General features: G+C 43.7%; 1 protein-coding gene across 1 annotated transcript in view; it reads right to left on the bottom strand.

The window, feature by feature from the left end:
- Window positions 1–20,851, bottom strand: part of ITGA2 (integrin subunit alpha 2) — a 596,388-nt gene that overhangs the window by 392,136 nt on the left and 183,401 nt on the right. The window contains exon 2 of the mRNA XM_085631250.1: window positions 11,233–11,356. Coding sequence (XP_085487376.1) covers window positions 11,233–11,356 — 124 coding nt within the window. The remainder of the gene's footprint in view (window positions 1–11,232; window positions 11,357–20,851) is intronic.

The following is a 20,851-nucleotide window of genomic DNA, read 5'->3' as shown; positions in this document are numbered from 1 at the left end:
CCATCATGTCGGCCGTGCTATACAGGTTACTTGTTACTATCGTGTTGGAATGCTCATATGTCTATTGTGCTTTGGGACTCGCCAGATGTGTTAAATGCTCTGAGTTTATGTAATAAGTGTACCATGACTGTGTTGAAGCAGTAAATAAAGGTTTTTGAAAACTTAAAAAAAAAAAAAAAAAATTGGCACTGTCTATCTTAAGAGGATTCCCTCTTATTTGATATGGAAGTCCCTACAGAAGTTCCTGAGTGATGAGATTCTAGAGAGGGAGATTTGGATCTCCTAGGTAAACTCTGTGCCTTTCCTGGTAGAGTAAAGAGAGGACCACGGGGACCTTCTCCCCCATCTACAGGAAGATCTATGTTGCCCAGGTTAGAATCATCTTGATTCTCCTGGTCAGGGTTTGAGTACAGGTCAAAGAAGGTTTCGATTCCTGGCCTTTGCTCATTTCCTGCCCCACCCACTCTATCTTTAAATTAAATTAAAATCTAAATGAGACGTTGGGTGTTTGCTGTTCTCCCTGTCCTCAACTTCCTAGATGCACACATGGCTCTCAGTTCTGGGAATGAGAGTCCATTGTATCTAGTTGGCAGAGAGCCACTGGCTTCTCCTGTAGAAGACATACTAGTGTTGTGTGGTGTAGGTACCTACCAAACCCAGTGGAGACTAAACTCTCTTGAGTTGGAGAAAGGGTGTGCTCGACCCTTGGCTTACCCAACTCCAAGTTCAGTAGAACTTACTTATTCAAATAGTGATGTATTATATGTGCCTAATACTTACTGGTTTTCAGTTAATCATTCAATGAGATTCATCTGGTAAAACAATAGCAAGCTTGAATCCCAACCGCTGCACAACAATGTGAGAAGGTGGTCTGGTATATGCTGTCCACTAATTACAGTGGGCACCCTGTACCAGTCCACACGGCCCTTATGATGTATGAGGTCAAAGATAACCTTTAGAAAGCTATCCTAGTGGTAGCTGTGTAGAGCAGCGTTCAGGCCTAATCTTGAAGGAATATAAAGCAGCTTGTTTTACCAGAATATCACCTCCTAAAAGACTAAATGAAAGGAGAACCACACAGTAGTTGTATAAAAATAAGTATTTGTTAATATAACCCTCTCTACTAGTCTCTATACGAGATTAGGGCACAAAGCATACAATACTGACTCAATAGAACATTTGTAAGTAGCAATATACTAAAACAAGCATTTGCAATGCAATAGGTCTCGCATTTATGAGAGTTTGAGCTATTATCACTGTAAATGACAATGGGCCCGATTCATAGAACTAATTTAAGACAAAAGCCTAAACTTACTACCATTTTGTTATTCACAGAAGGCACTTACTCATTTTGGTATTCACAGAAGACACTTACTCACTTTAGTATTCACAGAAGTTAGGAGTCCTAACTTTAGGACTCCTAAATGCCTTCTGTGAATACCGAAAGTCTTAAAATTAGGATTTTTCTCAGTTTAGGAGTCCTAAAGTTAGGACTCCTAACTTTACTACTACTAAACTGAGAAAAATCCTAATTTTAAGGCTTTCGGTATTCACAGAAGGCATTTAGGAGTCCTAAAGTTAGGAATCCTAACTTTACTACTACTAAATTGAGAAAAATCATAATTTTAAGACTTTCGGTATTCACAGAAGGCATTTAGGAGTCCTAAAGTTAGGAGTCCTAACTATACTACTACTAAACTGAGAAAAATCCTAATTTTAAGGCTTTCGGTATTCACAGAAGGCATTTAGGAGTCCTAAAGTTAGGAGTCCTAACTTTACTACTACTAAATTGAGAAAAATCCTAATTTTAAGACTTTCGATATTCACAGAAGGCATTTAGGAGTCCTAAAGTTAGGAGTCCTAACTATACTACTACTAAACTGAGAAAAATCCTAATTTTAAGACTTTCGGTATTCACAGAAGGCATTTAGGAGTCAAAAAGTTAGGACTCCTAACTTCTGTGAATACCGAAATGAGTAAGTGCCTTCTGTGAATACCAAAATGAGTAAGTGCCTTCTGTGAATACCAAAATGGTAGTAAGTTTAGGATTTTGTCTTAGGTTAGTTCTGTGAATCGGGCCCAATGCCTTTTATTGATGTGTTTTTAAAAGAGAGAAATAGAAGGCATTGTCATTTTCAATGCCAATAGCTTAAACTCTTGCAAATGTGAAACCTATTGCACTGCAAATGCGTGCCATAAAAATAAAAAAAGCGAAAGGAGAGAGCGTGTCCTGCCTGCACATGAGGAAAATAAACGAGCAGCAGGCACTTAATACGCCGAACTACTCCTGCGTTTTAGAAGCTGTGTCGGACCTTAATGGACCCTCGCAAGAAGTGAAAAACGTCAAGGCCCCATAATCAGATGCAAGCATTATAGAAAAATGTGTATTTATGTCCATTTTCCATCCACCACACCCGCCAGTATAACCGAGCAATGGCAATTTAATAATCCAGAGACCTGGCAAGAAGCATTAATGACATCTAGCATTATTACGACGGTTTTGACTGGAGAGACAGGATAAAACTATGTGGGTAGACTCCGAATGTCTATTTGTTGTTGCACAAAACGTGCAGAGACTGTTTTCATAAATGGAAACAACATGGTGATTTCACAGTCGAGGGGGAATTTTTGGATAGTGGTCAAATCAAGGCAGCTTCAAATTAAGTTTTGCATATGACTACGGGCGGGGTAGTTGTAGTGCATTCATCGAGGAGGAGTTCTGCTTTTCTAATCCTTGACTTTCTGTCAGCAGCAGCTAGCTTCTAAACCCACTAACGTAGAAAGCGAAAGGTCAGTATCAAACGTCTTTCATGAGTCCCCATAAAGTCCTGCGAGGGGCAGGCCATCATTAGGGACCTACATAGCCAAGCAGATTTCTTGGTTCTGTTATTTTCTATTTTTGCCCTAAAATTTCCTTGAACGCAGTAGGTATCGGAAACAGATGATTGTTGTTTTAATTAGTAATTAGATCACGTCTCATATTTTCTGTTTAATCAATGAATTCCTAAAGGAATCTAAAGCTGGTCTGTCACCGTGTCCGCGGGGCACATTGCAGCTGGGTAAAGAGCCACAGTTCAGACACACCGGCTTCCAGTTTAGCATACTTTAGGGGCTGACAATACTAGGGGTCCAGCACCTTTCCCCTCCGTACCCGGGGGCTTGGACTGGTCCTCATCAGGTTATCAGGTCTCAATCACTCCCTTTATGTATATGCCAGTCAGCAAGCCTGGACCAGCCTTTGTGCGGATGATGCCAGCATGCACTGCAGAAGATCCCAGCCTTCTGGCAGCTTTCCCTATATGCAATGGGAGAGGTTGTGGTCTTATGGCCAGAGCTGCCTACTTTGGAGCTGGGGAACCAGGTTCGGGCTTCGGCGTCAGCTCAGCTTCCTGTGATTCACTTAATCTCCCCGTGTCTACCAAAAAACAAATGTGTCCTTGTTGACGTAAATGGTGCTCGTGTACAGCACCCCAATACCTTCGGGTCGAGTTTGCGCTGTATGAATCTGCAAAAATAAATAATCTGATGTCAATGTTATCAGAAGACCATGAGCACTCCGCTACACTCAAGAATGTCATTTTCAGAGGATCCCGGACTGTGGCGTGCTCCTTTGCAGCAAACTGCTCCTTGAAGTGGCATCACAACTGTAGGACTGACATGGGAACCATAAATTATAAAATGGATATTTAATTGTACGCACATTCCTTTCTCAGTGGAACGCACAGAACACAGCGTAGCAAATGCCCAAACTCTGACACAATAGGCATTTCGGTCCTTTTTTTTTATTTTTAAAGAAAAGCATTATTCGTCTTATTATTATTATTACTGTGGATTGTTTACGTGTTGTCATTTGACTCACCTATTCCGGACACATGTCAAGGATCAGCCGCTAGAAAAGAAGCCAGTGATGAGGCAGTGGCAGCCGGTTTTCACCTCCTCCTCCCAGCTATGCTGCGGTCCTGGTGGGGGGAGGGGCCACCGCTCCACAATCCCTTTGATTTGAAAAAAATAAAACCAACAAGTGGATCGCAGCACTCGCTCTTTAGCTTCACACATCTTAAACTAAAACGCAGTGCCGCTATTGCGCCAAAAGTCAAGAAATAGATTTTTTTTAACTATCACTTGACTTTTGAAGCAATCGCGGCACCGCGCTTTAGCTTAAGATGTTTACACAGTGGTGGCTGGTGACATTTGAAAGTGGTGAGGCGTAAAAAAAGGGTCTACATGTGTTTTTTGTGGTAGCGAGCCTGATTGACTAAAGGGGAACTGCAGGACCCTCACGCCAAGGAATGCAGGTTAAACCACATTTCAGAAAGCAAGAATATTTATAAAAGTAGGTAGGATATGTAGACTTGAAATAATTAAACACATTTAAAACTGTCCCATATCGTGCTTCATTCCTGCTTACACCTGTGCCATCCATTTAGCCTGACTGCATTATTTTAAAAGAATAGGGAACATTGCCGTTAGCCGCCTCACCTTATTGCCAAAGAAGGATGAACTATATGTCACCTCAGGTCTCCATTAGGGCCAAAGATTGGGTGGCGAAAACCTCTAAGGCGAAAAACCAAACCAAATCACCTCACAGCCCAGTCTCTCCCTCCTCACCAGGGTAGGCCTCTGGGTCCTTCTGAGTCCCGCACCTCAGGGATTACAGGCTGTGGCGAAAGTCAAGGTTAGTAGTCACTGGGCATTCAGGACATTGTGCTGTCTATGAATATTTTAGACAAGAAATATCCCTGAAAGCTTCCTGATGGATTAATACTGGAAAAGGGGGACTTTGTTCTACTTTTATAGCTGTTTGCAAAGGCATGATTGTCAATAGAGCTCTTCCAAGAGAGACTGCCTATTTCAACATAAAAACGGAGCCCAGCTGAATATCTTTAGTTCCCTTTATTACAAACTCCTTGGAAAGTAATGATATTTATTGTATGAATATTGCATGAAGTAAGACAGTGGAAAATGGAATGCCATATTAAGTTTCTGAACTTTTAAACTTTTCAATAATTAGGGAAAGGGAATAAAGCCGAGAACAGAGCACCGTAACAGGTTTAATTAAAGAATATAAGGTGCGGGGCCGTCACACCGGCATCAGGGCCGGCTTTAGCGCTGGTGGCACCCTGTGCGACAATGTTTGATGGCGTCCCCTCAATGACCACCTCCACCACGGATTCTCTCACTAGCACCCTTTAACAGTGACCAAGTCTCCATAACCACACTCTCTCAGATGCATTGAATTAGTTATATAGCGCCACTCATACCAGTGTCGGGTGTCTGAGCACTTTGCATCACACGCACATTACACACAGACATTCAATCATACGTGTGTAAATCAGTGTGTAGGAAATGTTACGTAAACCAAAGGACTAAAAGTGTAGGAGTCACATGTCATCCATACTGGCAGGCAGTATAGTTTAAGAGTGCTTAGTGTGGAGAAGCACAAACTCAGAGTCGAAAAAGAAACAGCATAGTTGGGAGTTTTCTTTAATAATAAGAATCGATTTCTAGCCAAATTAACCCTTTTTGCAACATTGATCAATGTTCTGTACTTTGCAGAGTGTATGCAGTTCTAGGATGAAAGTTAATAGCTCACTATTCTATATTAGGACTTTAAATTATACATTAAATTAACCTGCTGATCTGTTTACATCTGTAATCTACATGGTACACGTTCTTTGCAGCAGGCATATTAACCCTCAGCACTAACTTCACCTAAGTCAAAACCACAACTATACAAAATGCTGATCTCTCTCCAGGAAGATAATTAATCACACGAGATATCTTGACATTTATGTGAGGCCTGGTAATTGCGGGGGGAAAGAAACGCTGCAGCAGGTGCTTCAAAGGCATAATAAACTTTCAAACACGGCGCCCTAAAGCCGACCCTGACTGGCATTAATACGGCACCGGAGGGTCTAAAATAGTAATGAATGTACATAACTATTTTAGGCCTAAGGAGGGCCTAAAATAGTTTTGTACATTCATAACTTCACAGTAACGGCCGGCATGGTGGGGGTCGTCACGGGGGGGGGGGTGGAGGCGGGAGGAGTTTAATTAAAGAATACTATAAAACTTACCGTCCTCGTCCTGCAACATCTTCTGGATGCGTCCCAACTCCCGCTCCGTCCTGCAACACCGCAGCTTCTGGATGCGTCCCAACTGCCGCTCCCGCCGTCCTGAAGCTCTCGTCGTCATCCATGAAAGGCAGCCTCCCTCCCTCCGCTCTGCCAATCACAACGCTGAGGCGCAGTGGAGAGCGACCCAACCGGGACCATTTTCTCTATGTAGGCTAAGGAGAGTGGGCGGTCCTGCTCGAGGGCATGGGGGGAGTGGCTTGCCCACTGTTGTGTGCATACGGACTGTTTGATCGGCCCCAGGGGCGACCAAACAGTCCCTATGCACAACAGTGGGCAAGCCACTCCCCCCCTGCCCTCAAGCAGGACCGCCCACCCCCGATCAGGCACTTCTGCTTTCTCGCAGTGCGAGAAGGCAGAAACATAAATGGTAGTTATTACCATTTATGTTTCTGCCTTCTCGCACTGCGAGAAAGCAGGGGGGCGGCGCCCAAACGCTCCTATGGAGGAGCCGCCACTGTGTTTACAGCTAAAGCGCGTGTGCCACCATCGCAAGAACTGTAAACTGTAGGCAAGCATACGGACGCCATATTCAGTAAATAAAGAAATAAATGAAAGCCGCTTGATGCTGTTTGAGAGGTGGGAGGGGTGTTGGAAAGTTACAAAACAAAAACATGGCAGCCATTATTAGTGCTTAAACTGCCGCAATGTTAAACAGCCATTACACGAATAATAAAAAAAGTGCTTACCCACTAATTAAAGGACACTGTGTAACGCTGCAAGAAAAAGATCCAGTCCAGATGGGCCGTCCCAAAAGGAGACAGGGCGGTAACAAGGAGGGACTAAGAAGCCTCATTTACAATTGAAAGCAAGCGTTTAGCATGGACGATGACTCAAGCCAATCAAAAAGATGGGCGGGGCTTCAACTCCACTTCTAAAATCTCCTCTACAACAATATGCCTCGCAGAGTGAGAAGCCCATGCGCGCTGCAACGCTAGGCGAGACCTAAAAATGGTAGAACAATAACAACTTGACTAGACACAGTGCCTAGAGCACATAGAATTGCTAGGACCCCATGGAACCACCCAGAGGAGTGACACAGGGAGCCCACGGAGGACAGGTCCAGTGAGGAAACACGACTGCATGCTCCGTACAACTCTATGGGAAAGTCGCAGTTGCAAAGTTACGGTTTAAGGACACTTCTACGATGACTTCGAGCAAACCCTTTGGAACATGAGAGGTTCTAAGGCTAACCCACTAGTGAGTACAGAGGTACCTGTGTTACCTATCCCAGAGGTGCCAGTGCATAGGGTTCAAGTGGTGTCGGAAACCTTCGTTGCTTTCAATGGAGAGTTGAAAGGAAGTACTTCTGCCAGGAAGGCGAAGAGCGTCCAGTGGAATCCAAGCATGGATTCGAGGTGAGAAGAACCTGAAAGCAGAGGGTACAGAGTCTGGGTCCCTTCAGGTGACCAGGGGCTCAGTAGCCTAATGCCCACAGATGTTGGATGCTTCAGGTGCAAAAAAGGGTTGCTTCACTATGCAGTCACGGGGACCAGGAGATGTCGAGGATGAACAGGATCCAGAGGTGAGCTGTCCCATGAAGGATGCCGAGTGCTGAGGGGTCGATGTCTGGCTGGAGCACCAACTAGCCTTGGCAAATGCAACCCATGCAGTTAGAGTAAACAGGTTACGGTGTGGACCAGCAAGGTCCAGGGGACTCCCAAAGATATGGAAAGTCGGGCACATCTGGAGCAACCAGGTAAGTTGAAGAACAAACAAGGTGACCCTCGCCAGGATCCACAGGCCAACAGACCAGAGATTGCGAGGAGACCTTAAGCTAGTTTGCAAAGTACCAGCCCACAGGACACTTGGTGAGTGGAAGCCGGATATCTTCTGTGCAATTACTAGTTGGGGTCAGGACTACACAAAGTCCAATGCACAAGCTCGGGAATTGTCAACAAGCATATGCACTTGCAAATGTACGTGGTGCACAGGGGTTTGGGTTGCATGGCCCCCAGGAGAGATTCTGGTCTCCGAATCGCTGAGAGGGCAGATCTACCTCAGGGACCTTTGGGAACCCACCTCCTTTATTGCTGAAATCTTTGGAGTCCTCGGAAGCTTGGGAGAAGCAAACCGATCAGATGTGTATAGGTCCCTGCTTCTGCAGGGGAGTATCTCCTTTGCTCCAAGGGAGATTCTTCAGTCGTTTAGCATCGTGCACACCGTCGAAGTACTTGGTTTCTTCTTAGCAGAGTCTTGTCCAGGTAAAATCTAAAGTCCTGTAGCTAGGTAACCCACTTTATACCCATGGAAAGTGTTGGAAAGATTCTGTGGACCCTCCTAGGAGAGGGGCAGGACAGAGGGTTGGCTACACCCATGTCCTTTGTCCAGTTTCGTGCCAGAGTAGGAGCCAATTGCTCCCAGAACCGGTTTGAGCTGGACTGTGCACAGGGACACCAAATGTTCCCCCAGTGCAGACTTTTTGGCATTCTCAGAGTGCACCCACCCAGCCCCAATACACATATGTTCCTTTGGAAGGGTGAAATCATACCTCCACACCACTTACTAGTGTGGAGGTATGATTCCAAGGTGTTTGACACCAAACACGACGTGTTTCTATGCAGCCGTTTTAAAGTTAGCATTTACCGCAAGGTTGTAATGCACTTAAACATATATGTCTGACTGCTTCACAGACAACCCCGGAGAATGGCCTCCAAAGGCTGCAGAGGGGCTCTGCTCATGCAGGGGCACCCTCTCAAATAAAACCCACCACCCTGCCTTCCCGATTGATAAGGCCTGCCATAGGGCTTTTTAAATGTAGTGATTTAGATAGATATAGTGAACCTATATCTTAGTAAGTGGTGCAAGCACCATCTTACACAGTCTGCTGTAGCAGGCCTGTCGTGTCATTTTGAATGACCTCTCAGGGGTGGCATAATACATGCTGCAGCCCATGGGAGGCCTCGGGGACAGCTATGCCCTGGGTACATGGTGTACCATATACTAGGGACTGATAAGGGTACCCCAGTATCCAATCTGGAGTGTACCTAGAGACAGAAATCGTAATTTAAGGGAGAAAGCAGATAGACTGGAGTCCTGGATAGCAGGATCCCAGTCAGACTTGTCCAAAAACAGTATGACATCAGCAAAAAGTGGGGGTAACCATAAGAAGCAGATGCTACTTTCCCACATTCATTACATGCTATATGAGCATACCCAAGTGGAACATCATTTCAGAAACCTCACAAACCCACATACAAACTGTACTCAATGAGCTGCAGCATCCTTTCAAATGACGCCACCAAGCCCATCCAGAACACAGGACTCTGTACAGCACCATATACACCGAAGACACATTGTTTAATGGGCACACTCAAATTTAATTTACTTCAACCACAAATGGATTGCAAGAAATGGCCAACAAATTATACCGTCACAAAGACAATCACTGCAGATATTGGCTGAATGGCCATGACATCCATCATGGTCAACACAGAGCAGATGGAGCTGACTAGTGAATGTAGGTTAATACACAGGGAAGACACACCTCTGATACCCCTTCTTCCACCTATGTAAATACAAGGAGATGATGGACGGAGCGCTGGAACTTTTCAGACATTCACCCCCAGTCACAGATCTGGGTTGAATCCATCATGGTTCTTTAGCTCATTTTGCCACCCCAGTTCAGAAACAGCTAGATGCAAATCTATCTTGACTCAGTGCCTCATGGGAACAGTCCAGCCCAAACTGCCGAGCCATCTCTTCTCTGGACCGGAAACAAGCATCCTGGGACCGGTTTTGGGCTAACAGCATTTATCAGCCAGGTTAGCTCGAATCCAGTGGCAAAGTGAGCAAGGGACCCACGTCTGGGCATACCCTGCCAACTTAGGGTGAAGTGAGCCAAAGAACGATGATGGATTCAACCCAGATCTGTGATTGGGTTGAGTGTCTGAAAAGTTTTAGCGCTCCATCCATCATCTCCTTATGTTTGCTTAGGAGGTGATTGTAGACAGAAGACACCTCCCTATAGCTATCTGGACCAAAAGAAAGGAAAGCAGATGAGCTGAAGTGCAGCCAGGAATGAATGAGGCAGATGCTGACTTCATTGCTTCTGTGATGTACGATAAGAAGCCATGTGAGTTGAAAGGATCAGCCAACACCCCTGCTTCTGAAAAGTATCACACTCTCACACCATGTTGATGTTTGATAATAAAGAAGTAAGCTATTTCACAATGTTTGGAGCAGGTGACGCACTAGGACACGCGAGAGCTGGAAATGTAAAAACTTAAAATAAAAAACTACTGCTAGAGTGTCAAACAGGTCTCTAAAAATCAAGATCACCTGAAAATAAGGGCCTCCTCCGAAATCCCAGCACAACACCCACAAATCTCCCAGGGCAAGACTCCCAGTGATCTGCAGGCCAATTCATCAGGGATTCGCGAACACCTACTGCCGTCACTAAAGATAGAATAACTGTAAATCTATGGGACAGACATTTTTGTGAAATCCATGCCAGGACACATTAATATAATAGTAGTAACATTGCTATAAGCATTACGGACATAATTCCTAAAAAAAAAAATTAAAAAAAAAGTTTCACAGCTATTTACAATTTAGGTGCACAAGAACCATTATTTGCAAGGGAAAAATATTTTTTTAATGGTAACGATGAAGGAATACATGTAGGTAAATACAATTAGCTTTCTGATGGGGGGTGGTCATCCTGAGTGGGAAAATCATTAATTGCTAAACCTCTTACGCTACATTTTGCACATAGAAACGTACACACGTCACATTCTTGTACGAGGTACGTATACAATTGAGCACTCATGGATGTCCAGAAGTGCTACAAGTATTCTTTTGAATTTCCAAAAATTACAGATTTACTCCATATTCAGGATTAAAGCTACTGCAGTTAATTTGTTACTTCTTTTGTGAAATTGTCCATTGTGGTATGCGTCAGAATTCTTTCAAGAAATTATGTTAGACAAATCAGTTAAACGCATTGAACATAATCAGAAATTGAGAGGTCAGAAGAATATGTCTACTAGGTACTCTGATAATTTTTGTTTCTAATTCCCACTGTGCTGACAGATCAAGACCGTGGTGTCATCGTGCCATTTACCCAAGTAAACATTTAGAGTGTGACAGTTCTTACCAGTTGCCATCGCCATTTTGGAATTGCTGAACTGCGTAACCAAACTGCTCACTGGAGGCCCCCGAAAATATCTTTGATTCTTTCAGTCCAATGTTGTAGGCTGCAGCACCATGAAGGAGAATGCCTGAAATAGGGAGAAACAGACTATAAATGTTATTTCCGCTGTTTGATGTGTCAAAGAATAAAAAAGATAACTTGTAGGTGCATAAACGTGTCGGTCATTTGCTTGCAATAAAAACACCGAACTAACCATAACATATAATTTTAATACAACAGTAGTGGTGTTTCCTAACATGCAGGTCTACCTTTAAGAAATTGAGATGCTATTTTTATATTTAATGTGCATCACAGGAAAATGATTCTTTATGGCACATGGAAAAGGTCTTATTTGTTTTGAAGTACTTTAACCAGAATGCATGGTCTAAAGACCCAAGCAGAACTAACACAAATAATAAAAACAAAAATTGTTGGCCCACTACCCTGATACCGAGTGACCTTTTTAGGTAGATGTGCACAGGTGAGTAAACAAAATGCTGTCTCTCACAATCTAAGATAACGGATGGCTGAAGTGGGCTGACTCATTGCTTCATTCTGCATGCTGTGGTGGATGGAAGCAAAATGTGAAACATAGTTGAACCGACAAATCTTCGAAGAAGGTTGACGAAATGCCCCTCTATCTGTATGTATGTTTGTGTTTTTTGTTTATAAACGTTTTTAAATCCATGAGGATGGTAAAACTAGAGCTATCTCTAGCCAGACCTAAAAATGTCATTTGTATAGCTGTGATTTTGAAATGTTCAACAGACAGGAAACAAGTTGTGTATTCAAAACTACTAACAAGGCCTTCTGTCAGGCCGCTGACCTGCAGACAGGAAATGTTAGAGTTCAGATATGTTCATGAATCAGTCCTTTTTTTAATGCACTTCATACTTGCTTAGCCATTAAGGACTCTGGGCTAAAAGCTGAATGCCAACAAGAGCTTCCCACATAGTCGAATGACTGTAAGCCCCAATTACGGGTCTTTCATAACAAACACGTCTTTTAGTAGCACAAGCGTCAATGAAGAAATCTTTCGTATAAACCTGCATCAGCTTTGCAATAATGCACTGTGCACAGTTGTAATAATTTCCACCGGCTCATAACGCATGACTCAGCCCAAAAAAATGTCCAAATTGCAGAATTATATTTTTATTATATTTGGGTTATTTTTAGAATGAGAGAGCAGCTCACAGGAAATCGTTGTAAAACCAATTCATTGTAAGACAGAGATCTTTCACGAGCAAGCACACTAGTTGTGTATTTTTAAATAATAGGCAGAAGTTGTGCATTTCTTTAAATAATAGGCAAGCTTCACAAAAAGAAGTACGCGTCGGGATTACGTAGGATTTCCTTCCTCCACGTGTGACTCCACTCAGGGCCGGCTTTAGTGCTGGTGGCGCCCGGTGCGACAATCATTTTGCCCCCACCCCCCACCCATGACCTCCTCCTCAGATTCTGTCACTACCACCAGGCAAAAGTGCCCTCATCTCTCCAATCATGTTATTGCTAAAGGCAGCGCTCCTCCTTGAGATTAGCGCCCCCTCCACAGGCCAGCGCCCAGTGCAGCCGCACCAGTTGCACTGCCCTAAAGCCGGCCCTGACTCCACTCCTGATTTACAGTGGCCAAAGATTGTTCTGCGCTTTAGAATTTCAGAAGTAGAATGAGTATAATTCGAACACAAGATAGCTGATTTACCTACCTCTACATGTGCTGATAGAGAGAAAGTGATGGCCTTGGAATGAGTGATGTGGTGAATTAGACAAAGGCAGTAGTTGGTACATTGAGATGCCTGATTTCCCCTGGGATGAGTTTAGTAATTGCAAAGAGTGTTAAACTAGGCAAACTGTCCAGATGAGGCTAACAACTATTATGACAAGAAGTCAAAGAGGTGTTCACGTAATTGGCCGAAAGAAAAAGGTTGGACAATAAATTCTGTGGGAAAACCATGGGACCATATTATCAAGGAACGGCGATAACATTGTCGCCGCTTTAGCAGCAGGAAATTGCCGCTAAAGCGGCGATAATGGGCTTGATAATATGCCCTTGTGAATTCCCATAAAAGCCCAGGTTCTGGTGTGAACCTGGGCTTCTATGGGAATTCACAAGGGCATATTATCAAGCACATTATCGCCGCTTTAGCTGTAGTTTCCTGCCGCTAAAACGGCGATAATGTTATCGCCGTTCCTTGATAATATGGTCCCATGTTTTTTATGGGTTGCGCTATCCACTCTTCAGCCCCCACCCCAAAAGATATTTGGTATCTTCAACAAGAACATCCTTTTACGTTCCATTCCTCTTCATTGTTTTCAGTTTCCCCTCATTTTCCTTTTTAAAATGATTTTAATAGATCATTCCAAGTCAATTGAATCTTCATGGAAATAAAAATTGAAAGAAATTGTATGGAGTGGAGTGTTTGAATTACAGACAATTTGCATGCCTTTGGAAATATAAGAATTCCTATAAATGCCTTGTTATTTCTTTTGTTACACCAACAAACACAATGACAAAACCCCCGTAAGAAAAAGATAATTATTTAACTGCATTTTCCCATTGCACTTACACCTTGGTCATGTACGGGAAGTTTAAAAGTGCGGATTAGCATGGGAAAGGCTTTGTAAATGTAAGTGAATTATTCAGAATATGCTTGATTAACAAAGGTAAATATGTTGTAGACTGCAACACCATGGAGGAGACTGCCTAATATAGGGAGAAATAGACCAAAACTGTTATTTCCGCTGCTTTATGTGTCACAAGAATATAAAAGATAGATTGTAGGTGCATAAACGTGTCGACCATATGCTTGCAATAGAAACAGCAAACTAACAATAACACAAATTTTTAATACAGTGGTAGTGGTGTTTCCTAGCGTGCAATATATACACACATATATATTCACTGAAAAACCACAGGTTTTAAGGACATTATAGTTTGTTGGATATTTCACTCGTACAAAACCAGAGAAATTCAGCTGTTATAGTCGCATATTACATCACTCATGACATGGTCAGTAACATCACTGACGACATCACTGATGACATTTCAAATGACATCACTGATGACATCATCCAGTGACTGAGTGTTTCTAAAAAGTTTAAATATGTTTTATATATATATATGTACCAAGGTGTATTGAAAAATGAGTGGGTGTATGAGTATCTGAATGGATGATTAAGTAAGTGTATGTATTATTGAGTGATTAAACATGTATTACTAATGCATGAGTTAGTGACTAATCTGTGTGAATGTCTGTATCAGTCTGTCAGTTGGTGTGTAAGTGGCTGCATGGGTTGGTGAGTAGCTACATGAGTGTCTATATGGGTTTTTGATTCGGTGTCTGAGTACTAGTATGGGTGTCTGAGTATCTGTGTGAGTGAGTGGGGAGTGTGTGACTCCCTGCATGGATGTGTGAGTGGCTGATTCAATGGGTGTATGGGTTCAAGAGTGCGTCTGTGGGGGCTGTATAGGTGGGTGAGTGTGTGTATGGCTGTGTTGGTGAGTGAATGGATGTCTCCATGGTACATGTGTGAGTAACTACATATGTGAAAGGCAGTATATTTTGAGTGTTGGACTATATAAATGACTATATGTGAGAGTGAGTGATTGTGAGAGTGGCTGTATGGATGGGTTTGTGCTTGTGTCAGTGTTTGTATAAGAGAATAAATATGTGTTAGTATCTGTATCAATAAGTGACGTGGTGTGTGTATAACTGTATAGGTGAGTTAATGGGAGTGTGATTGATTCTTAGCTTGACTGACTAGCTGTGTGAGTAACTCTATGAGTGGCGGCGTGTGAGTGTCTGTATGGGTGTATGAGTGCATATGATAGTGGCTGTATTGATGAGCTACTGCATGTATGAGTAACTGTATCAGTGAGTGAGTGGATGTGTGTAAACCTAGGAATCAGTGAGTGGGTATGTAGTAACTGGTATTGGTGTGTCTATGGTTTCGAGAATGGGAGTCTGTATTTTAGAGTGGGTATATCAAAGGTTATATTAGGGTGTGAGGAGGTGCATCAGATTATCACATGGATGATGTCATCAGTGATGTCATTTGACAATGTCATCAGTGATGTCACTGACCATGTCATGAGTGATGTAATATGTGATGTCATCAGCAGTGCATTGCAGGGGCACGAGTTATAGTTAGTACAACTAACTATAACAGTTTTGTACGAGTGAAATGTCCAACTAACTATAACATCCCTGAAACCTGTGTTTTTTTCAGTGAATTTCTATGGTTTTTTAAATGCTAATTTCTAACTATACCATCCCTGAAACCTATGGTTTTTTTCAGTGAATTTCAAAGGATTCTACAATGAAAATTTCTAACTATAACATCCCTGAAACCTATGGTTTATTCAGTGAATTTCAAAGGTTTTTTAAATAAAAATGTCTAACTATAATGTCCCTGAAACCTATGGTTTTTTCAGTGAATTTCAAAGCTTTTTTAAATGCTAATTTCTCACTATGTCTACATAGGTAAGACATGTGCAGAAAGAGGAAGGAAGGCACAGAAAGAAGCAAGAGAAGTGCAAAAAGAACCAACAGAAGTGCAGAAAGAGGCCTACTTTCACAGTACCTTACAACAGACTCATACAAAGAAGCCTAATCACTAATCTGTCTCCCAAGATGTCTTAAACCTCACTTTTCTCTTGGAGGTTCAATATTCATCGACTGCTCAAAATGTTAGGCCTATCAAATATAAAACAGCAATCCTAAGCATATCACTGTTGTAAGTCTGACCAAATTTGTGAAAGTATGCATGCGGGTGTCTCTGCTTTTACCTAGTGACACGTTACATAAAATTAAACATAACATTACTTGAATACCTGTGTTTCAAACAGCATACTATGTACATTTGTGTACAAAAAGGTAGAAGCAAGAGAAGTGCAGAAAGAAGCAACAGATGTACAAAGAGAGGCAAGAGGGGTGCAGAAAAAAGCAAGAGAGATGTAGAAATAGCAAGACAAGTGCACAAAGAACCAACCGAGGTGCAGGAAGAGGAAAGAGAAGTGTAGAAAGAAGCAAGAGAGATGCTCAGAGAGGGAATAAGGGTGCAGAAAGAGGCAAGAGATGTGCAGATTGAAGCAAGAGAGTTGCAGAAACTGACAAAAGAGGTGCAGAAAGAGGGAACAGGGGTGCAGAGGCGAGGGAATTGTAGAAAGAGGGAAGAGGGGTGCAGAACGAGGCAAAAGGGATGCAGAAACGTGCAAGAGAGGTGCAGAAAGAAGCAAGAGCAGTGCAGAAAAAACCAAGAGGGATGCAGAAAGAGGCAAGAGAAGTGCAGAAAGAAGTAAAAGAGGTACAGACAGAGGGAATACGGTGCATAAAGAGCCAACAAAGGTACAGAAAGAGGCAAGACAGGTGCAGGAAAAGGGAAGAAGGGTGCAGAAAGAAGTGAGAGGTGTAGAAAGAGGCAAGAGGGGTGCAGAAAGAGATAAGAGATGTGCAGAAAGTGGCAAGATAGATACACAAAGAGGGAAGAAGGGTACAGAAAGAGGCAAAAGGGGAGCTGAAAGAAGCTAGAGAGGTGCAGAATGAAGCAACAGGGGTACAGAAACAGGCAAGTGGGATACAGAAAGAGGCAAGAGGGGTGAAGAAAGCGGCAACTGAGGAGCAAAAGGAGGCAAGAGAACTGCAGGAAGAGGCAGGAGTGTTGCATAAACAGGCAAAAGAGGTGAAGAAAGAGGGCACCGGGGTGGAGAAAGACGCAAGAGAAATAAAGAAAGAGGGAAGAGGGGTGCAGAAATGTGCAAGATAGGTACAGAAAGAAGCAAGAGCAGTACAGAAAGAAGCAAAAGAGGTTCAGAAAGAGGCAAGAGGGGTGCAGAAATAGGCAAAAGCAGTGCAGAATGAACCACGAGATGTGCAGAAAGAGGCACGAGAGGTGCAGAAGGAGGCATGAGATGTGCAGAAAAAGGGAAGAAAGGTGCAGAAAGAAGCAAGAGAAGTGCAGAAAGAGGCAAGTGAGGTGCAGAAGGAAGCACAAGAACTGCAGAAAGAGGCAAGAGAGTTGCTGAAACAGGCGAAAAGGGTACAGAAAGAGGGAACAGGTGTGCAGACAGAGGCAAGAGAGGTGCATAAAGAGGGAAGAGGGGTACAGAAAGAAGAAAGAGGGATGCAGAAATTTGCAACAAGAGGTGCACAAAGAAGCAAGAGCAGTGCAGAAAGAACTAACAGAGGTACAGAAAGATGCAAGAGGGGTACAGAAAAAGGGAAGAAGGGTACAGAAAGAAGCAAGAGAAGTGCAGAAAGAGGCAAGTGAGGTACAGAAGGAGACAAGAGAATTGCAGAAAGTGGCAAGAGAGTTGCAGAAAGAGGCAAAAGAGGTGCAAAAAGAGGCAAGAGATGTCAAGAAAAAGAGAAGAATGGTGCTGAAAGAGGCAAGTGAGATACAAAAAGAGGCAAGTGAGGTGCAGAAGGAGGCAAGAGAACTGCAGAAAGAGGCAAGAGAGTTGCAGAAACAGGCAAAATGGGTGCAGAAAGAGGGAACAGGTGTGCAGACAGATTCAAGACAGGTGCAGAAAGAGGGAAGAGTGATACAGAATGAGGCAAGAGGGACGCAGAAATGTGCAACAGAGGTGCAGAAAGAGGCAAGAAAAGTGCAGAAAGAAGCAAAAGAGGTGCAAAAAGAGGCAAGAGAACTGCAGAAAAAGGCTAGAGAGGTGCACAAAGAGGGAGGAGAGGTGCACAATGAGGCAAAAGGGATACAACAAGAGGCACGAGGGGTGCAGAGAGAAGTAAGAGAAGTGGAGAAAGAAGCAACTGAGGTGCTGAAAGAGGCAAGAGGGGTGCAGAAAGAGTCAAGAGAAGTCCAGAAATAAGCAACAGAGGTACCGAAAGAGGCACGAGAGGTGCAGAAACAGGCAAGAAAGGTACAGAAACAGGGAACAGTGGTACAGAAGGAGGTAAGAGCGATACAGAAATTTGCAAGAGAGGTGCAGAAAGAAGCAAGAGCAGTGCAGAAAGATACAAGAGAAGTGCAGAAAGAAGCAAGAGAGGAGGAGAAATAGGGAAGGGGGTGCAGAAAGAGGCAAGAGGGATGCAGAAATTTACAAAAGAGGTGCACAAAGGAGCAAAAGTAGTGCCGAAAGAACCAACAGAGGTGCAAAAAGAGGCAAGAGAGGTGCAGAAAGAGGCGGGAAGGGTGCAGAAAGAGACAAGTGGGGTGCAGAAAGAAACAAGTGAGGTGCAGAAAGAGGCTAAAGAGGTGTGGAAAGACGCCAGAGAGGTGCAGGAACAAGCAAGAGAATAACTGAAAGAAGCAATAGACGTGTAGAAGGAAGCAAGAGAAGTGCAGAAAGAAGCAAGTGAGGTGCAGAAAGAGACATGAGAGGTACAGAAAATGGCAAGAGAACTGCAGAAAGAGGCAAGAGTGATGCAAAAAAGGGAAGAAGGGTGCAGAAAGAAGCAAGAGAGGAGCAGAAAGAAGCAAGAGAAGTGCAGAAAGAAGCAAGAGTGGTACAGAAAGGTAAGATGAGTGCAGAAAGAGAGAACAGGGGAGCAGAAAGGAGCAAGCGAGGTGCAGAAAGAGGCAAATGAAGTGCAGAAAGAAGCTGCAGAATAAGGCAAGAAAGTTACAGAAACAGGCAAAAGAGGTGCAGAAAGAGGGAACAGGTGTGCAGACAGAGGCAAGAGAGGTGCAGAAAGACGTAGGAGAAGTGCACAAAGAGGCAAGAAAGGTACAGAGAAGAGAAGCGCAGAAAGAAGCAACTGAGGTGCTGAAAGAGGTGCAAAATGTGCAGAAAGGCAGAAGTACAGAAAGAAGCAACAGAGGTTCAGATAGAGGTAAGAGAAGTGCAGAAACTGGCAGGAAAGGTGCAGAAAGAGGAAGCAGGGATACAGAAAGAGGCAAGAGGGGTGAAGAAAGCGGCAACTGAGGAGCAAAAGGAGGCAAGAGAACTGCAGGAAGAGGCAGGAGTGTTGCATAAACAGGCAAAAGAGGTGAAGAAAGAGGGCACTGGGGTGGAGAAAGACGCAAGAGAAATAAAGAAAGAGGGAAGAGGGGTGCAGAAATGTGCAAGATAGGTACAGAAAGAAGCAAGAGCAGTACAGAAAGAAGTAAAAGAGGTTCAGAAAGAGGCAAGAGGGGTGCAGAAATAGGCAAAAGCAGTGCAGAATGAACCACGAGATGTGCAGAAAGAGGCAAGAGAGTTGCAGAAGGAGGCATGAGATGTGCAGAAAAAGGGAAGAGAGTTGCTGAAACAGGCGAAAAGGGCACAGAAAGAGGGAACAGGTGTGCAGACAGAGGCAAGAGAGGTGCATAAAGAGGGAAGAGGGGTACAGAAAGAAGAAAGAGGGATGCAGAAATTTGCAACAAGAGGTGCACAAAGAAGCAAGAGCAGTGCAGAAAGAACTAACAGAGGTACAGAAAGATGCAAGAGGGGTACAGAAAAAGGGAAGAAGGGTACAGAAAGAAGCAAGAGAAGTGCAGAAAGAGGCAAGTGAGGTACAGAAGGAGGCAAGAGAACTGCAGAAAGTGGCAAGAGAGTTGCAGAAAGAGGCAAAAGAGGTGCAAAAAGAGGCAAGAGATGTCAAGAAAAGGAGAAGAATGGTGCTGAAAGAGGCAAGTGAGATACAAAAAGAGGCAAGTGAGGTGCAGAAGGAGGCAAGAGAACTGCAGAAAGAGGCAAGAGAGTTGCAGAAACAGGCAAAATGGGTGCAGAAAGAGGGAACAGGTGTGCAGACAGATTCAAGACAGGTGCAGAAAGAGGGAAGAGTGATACAGAATGAGGCAAGAGGGACGCAGAAATGTGCAACAGAGGTGCAGAAAGAGGCAAGAAAAGTGCAGAAAGAAGCAAAAGAGGTGCAAAAAGAGGCAAGAGAACTGCAGAAAAAGGCTAGAGAGGTGCACAAAGAGGAAGGAGAGGTGCACAATGAGGCAAAAGGGATACAACAAGAGGCACGAGGGGTGCAGAGAGAAGGAAGAGAAGTGGAGAAAGAAGCAACTGAGGTGCTGAAAGAGGCAAGAGGGGTGCAGAAAGAGTCAAGAGAAGTGCAGAAATAAGCAACAGAGGTACCGAAAGAGGCACGAGAGGTGCAGAAACAGGCAAGAAAGGTACAGAAACAGGGAACAGTGGTACAGAAGGAGGTAAGAGCGATACAGAAATTTGCAAGAGAGGTGCAGAAAGAAGCAAGAGCAGTGCAGAAAGATACAAGAGAAGTGCAGAAAGAAGCAAGAGAGGAGGAGAAATAGGGAAGGGGGTGCAGAAAGAGGCAAGAGGGATGCAGAAATTTACAAAAGAGGTGCACAAAGGAGCAAAAGTAGTGCCGAAAGAACCAACAGAGGTGCAAAAAGAGGCAAGAGAGGTGCAGAAAGAGGCGGGAAGGGTGCAGAAAGAGACAAGTGGGGTGCAGAAAGAAACAAGTGAGGTGCAGAAAGAGGCTAAAGAGGTGTGGAAAGACGCCAGAGAGGTGCAGGAACAAGCAAGAGAATAACTGAAAGAAGTAATAGACGTGTAGAAGGAAGCAAGAGAAGTGCAGAAAGAAGCAAGTGAGGTGCAGAAAGAGGCATGAGAGGTACAGAAAATGGCAAGAGAACTGCAGAAAGAGGCAAGAGTGATGCAAAAAAGGGAAGAAGG

The sequence above is a fragment of the Triturus cristatus genome, chromosome 2_1, assembly GCF_964204655.1.
Source record: "Triturus cristatus chromosome 2_1, aTriCri1.1, whole genome shotgun sequence".
NCBI lineage: Eukaryota > Metazoa > Chordata > Amphibia > Caudata > Salamandridae > Triturus > Triturus cristatus.
Note: the sequence above shows the minus strand (reverse complement) of the source record. Positions and strands in the feature narration are given on the sequence as shown.